We start from the raw sequence: 4,104 nt of genomic DNA, 5'->3' as shown, positions 1-4,104 counted from the left end.
GCGTGCTGATGTTGCACTCAGTGCAGTGGCATCATGTTATGAAACTAGAGGAGTGGAGTGTACCATTCAGCTCAGTGGGGATTTCACAGTAAAAACAGACACAAAAAGCAGAAATCCACATCTTTCCATTCCTTTCGTCTGTCACGTAATAATAATAATAATAATACTAAGAGCTTACTACAAGAGGTGGTGGTGGTGGTGTGTGTGAGTGTGGATGGAGCATTCAGAGCTTTCCTCCAGCAGGGGGCAACGGAGGACGGTCTGGGGGAGCGGTGATGTCAGATGTCATTAGCATATTTCTGAGTATATCTAACGCTTGCGCAAAGACGCGCCACTACTGCTGCAACAGCGCGCCGAGCACAACCTTTCCAGACATCAGCCGACACATCGGTGAGTAAACAGCTGCTCGGCATCTCATGCTGCTTTTCTGTTTTTGTGATCAGCCTCTTTGTGCTTCACCGTGTGCAGCTGGGAGAGCTGAGACTGTCGGAGTCGATGCGGGTAAATGCGCAGTGGAGTGGATGTTGTGCCAAAAGTGATGCCACAGCAAAGAAAGAAAAAGGAGACAGAAGATGATTAGATTTTTTCCTCTTTTCTTTCTGTCCTTGAGTTAAGAGGGTTGCAGGTTTTCTAAGCTCCCATCAGAGTGTAAATGTGACAGCAGGGTGGGCGTGTGTGCAGCGTCTTTGTCTCAAGCATATCAGCCCATTTCCTTTGTTGCTGTGCGTGCGTGTGTGTGTGTGTGTGTGTGTGTGTGTGTGAGAGAGTGAGAGAGAGAGAGAGAGTCAGAGAGGGAGCCCTGCACCCACCTGGTTCCCTTCATAAAACCACGCATTTAGATATTTTCCCTCGTGGGTTTGTTCGAGCAAATGTTTAGGGTGGAGGTTTTAAAAAAAAAAAAAAAAAAAATTTTTTTTAACGAGCTGGGTGAAGCAGCTGAACGCCAATCAGGGCGGTGGTTCCTTGAAGATTGCGCACCAAAGGGAGAAGTACGTAACAAGTGAATTTTGCGGATGTTGTGCGCAGTTTCCATGCTAGTGGACGCTCATAAATCCATATTTTCTAACATTTAGAATATTACAGTTTTTATTCACTCAGCGTCATATTTTAAATAATGCGCACAAGTTGGCTCCCCCTCCCCCCCCCTTTTTTTTTTCTCTCCCTCATATTTCTCCTCGCTGTGCCCAGCATGGGAACTCCTATTGTTATGTAAATGCGCGCTGAACGCCTTGGACGGGCTTCATTGTCTTCCCCCCTCCCTGTGTGCAACATCCCGGGTTGTGTGTGCGCACTTTTTGTGTGCGTGTGTTGGGTAACGGGATGGATGGCAGGCAGTCAAATCAGGCAGGGCTGAGCCGCAGGCGAACAAAAGAAGGCGGACTCACCGGCGGCACATTCGAGGGAAAAAGTAGTCTGCGGTTGCGCAGTCAACTTCATCTCGAGCCGTCGATTTCTGGTGGCTGAGATTTTTAGGCAACGCCCTTCTACTGATTAAAAATGTCAGCTCGGTCCACATGCTCGGTGCTTTCTGCCCTTTCCAGAAATCAAATAAAAGCCACTGACATGTCAGATTTGATGTGCCGTGTATATTTAGTCTTTTGTTTTTTGTTGCACAACTTTGCGTGGTGAATAATATTAATCATCTCCCTGCTTGTTCCATCTTTTCTCAGACTAACTGCAACAATGAGCGACAAGCCCGACCTTGCAGAGGTGGAGAAGTTCGACAAGTCCAAGCTGAAGAAGACAGAGACGCAGGAGAAGAATCCCCTGCCTACAAAAGAAAGTTGGTGTCCTCGTTTCTTCTGGATTCCTCTTTTTTGCACGATTCTTTTCGTATCATTCCTTACCCCTCCTTTCCTCTCTCCTCTCCTTCACAGCCATCGAACAGGAGAAGCAGGCGACGTCGTGAAGCCCCCACCTCCCGTCATGCACTGTACACCCCTCACCCCTCCTCCTGCATTGCCTTGTTTTCAGTCACTTCTTTTTAGCTGTATAACTCTGTAACCGAAATTATGAAACGATAACCAAGCTGCACAGCCTGTGGATGGATGATGCCTTCGCCAGAGCACCCACCCCGACCCCCACCCCTTTACTACTGTCACCTTTAACCACCGTCATGCTCGTCCTTCCGCCAGGGAAGAGATGAGGAAGATTTCTCTGAGGCAGAGAGGGAAGGGAGGGGACTGCAGAAGATGGTCCGTGAATGTGCACGTCTCTCCTTTTAACACCGCCTTGACCACCAAGATCGACGTGCAGTGTCAAGAGAGCAAGAGGCCTGAGGGATGGGGCGTGGCCTGCGTCCCAGGAAGCTCATCACCGTCTCACCAAAACCCACCAACCACCACCCAACTTTCTGTGTGGCTGCTTTTGCGCCAAAGCTGAGGCGTCAAGCTTTTTTAGGTTTTGTTTTTGTTGTTTTTCTAATTTTCGGAAATGCACAACTTCGTCTGTACGCTGGCCAAAATGTACCCCCCCCCCCACAACCTGGAAAAAGAAACTGATACTGTTGTTTCAGTGTTTTCTTTTTTTCTTTTGTATGTACACAAGGATTTAAGAAAGTGTAACGGATGCCATCTAGATTCTGGGAGATGCGGTGAAAATGTAACGTGCTTTGGCCCTTTTTCGTTTGTTGTGTGGAGTGATTCAGGATGGCTTTTGTCGTCTCTGAATTGTTTCAAATGAGAGAAAAGGAAAAAATGATTCTGCCAATCGATTCCATGTGTTTGCTTTGAACCGTAGAGCGAAATTCTTTTGGAGTTTTGTATATTCCCAGCAGTCATGTTACTCTGCCACAAACCATTACCAGAAATGGAAAGAAAAAAAAGCAGTGAAATGTTGTAATAAAAAAATTTGTTACTAAAGAGGTGTGCTGCGAGAGTTTATCTGCACATTTAAATGTCCCAGTCCCCCACCCCCACCCTGCATGCTCTATCACAATCCTCACACTTGAAGGTAGTTAGCAGGAATTTAAATTGGCTCCAGCTTACAGTTCAAGTCTTAGTCTAACCTACTTTCCACACTACCTCACTCTTACCTTCCTATAGGCTTAACGGATGAGGCACCATTGAAAGGCTTAAATGTGCTCCACGGCCGGGATTTACCAGCACAGGAGATGAGGTTTTTTTTAAATGTTGTGTATGTGTCGAGGTGGCGGAAGGGAAATGAAAGTTGTTAAACCACCTGTCATGAATCTTTCCTCTAGAGGAAGCTGTGAACACCACCGTCAGCTCGAATTACACTTTAAAAGCCTGAGCTGTGGAGCAAACAATCTCAAGTTCAGGAAGTAGAGTAGACCAGCTGAGGAACTGATTGTGTAGGGCACTCTAACAGCTACAGGTCTGATTTGATGCAGCATGAACGTGCTATACTGAATGACAGGGGAGAATAAGGGTGTACCTATAACAAGTTAGCTATTAGCTGGGTCGGTGCACTGGTGAGCGGTGGCTTATTGGGACAGGATGGCCGTGACCCAGCAGGAGATTTGCTCAGTCCTTCACCCTAAACTGCATTAATCCTAATTTAGCCACCGCCTACACAGCCTTACTGTTATTACCATGACTTCTGTAAGACTTCCCGTCAGCAGCATGCATGCAGAGAACCTGCTGCATTTGTAAAGGTGGACATAATTCACGAGAGACCTTTTATTCAGGCTCTGGAGGAGCAGAGCCCTCATTGGCTTGCTTAGCACGGGCGTAGCGATGAATGCCTGAACTATCAGCTAATGAATTCTGCAAGTAAGTCAGATGAGTCTTTGCTGCAGGACTGACTCTGTGTATTTCCCCGGGGTGGGGGCTCGCAATCACTAAAGACAAATGCAAAGAGGAGACATCGTCAGAGTTTGCCTCTTCTCAGGCCGAAGACGGGCTTGATCTCGGGCCATATAACAGTCCGAAGATCTTACGTGCTAGTGTAAGTGGATTAGTGTTAAGTCAGAGGCTGTTAATAAGGTATTAATCTGCATTGAGGAGGAGGGGTAGTGGCTATGGCAGGGAGAGCGGGCCCGGTCTTCACTCGGATGGGATTACAGCCGCCTGCGGTTCAACAGCATGCTGTGCGCCTCCGCTCGGGCCTGCATCAGGACCCCCAGAGAAAGTGACGGAGAAT

General features: G+C 47.5%; 1 protein-coding gene across 1 annotated transcript; it reads left to right on the top strand.

The window, feature by feature from the left end:
• Window positions 1–305: 305 nt before the first annotated feature.
• Window positions 306–2,861, top strand: LOC146682100 (thymosin beta-12). The gene is made up of 3 exons (XM_085449872.1): window positions 306–390; window positions 1,671–1,783; window positions 1,878–2,861. Exons 2-3 carry the CDS (start codon window positions 1,684–1,686, stop codon window positions 1,907–1,909), a joined length of 132 nt encoding a protein of 43 aa, XP_085305998.1. The 5' UTR covers window positions 306–390; window positions 1,671–1,683; the 3' UTR covers window positions 1,910–2,861.
• The last annotated feature ends 1,243 nt before the right edge of the window (window positions 2,862–4,104 follow it).

Source organism: Copadichromis virginalis, linkage group LG23 (assembly GCF_057382275.1).
Source record: "Copadichromis virginalis isolate Kocher_CV1m ecotype Utaka linkage group LG23, C_Virginalis_male_GT1.1, whole genome shotgun sequence".
NCBI classification, from domain to species: domain Eukaryota; kingdom Metazoa; phylum Chordata; class Actinopteri; order Cichliformes; family Cichlidae; genus Copadichromis; species Copadichromis virginalis.
The sequence above is the reverse complement of the archived record's forward strand: the minus strand, read 5'-3'. Positions and strand labels throughout refer to the sequence as shown.

What these genes read in the sequence shown, in the direction of transcription:
- LOC146682100 (XM_085449872.1), top strand. Translation starts at nt 1,684, where the DNA reads ATGAGCGACAAGCCCGACCTTGCAGAGGTGGAGAAGTTCGACAAGTCC. An exon ending in TCCCCTGCCTACAAAAGAAA is followed by an intron (nt 1,784 to 1,877) that starts GTTGGTGTCCTC and finishes TCTCCTTCACAG; the next exon opens with CCATCGAACAGGAGAAGCAG.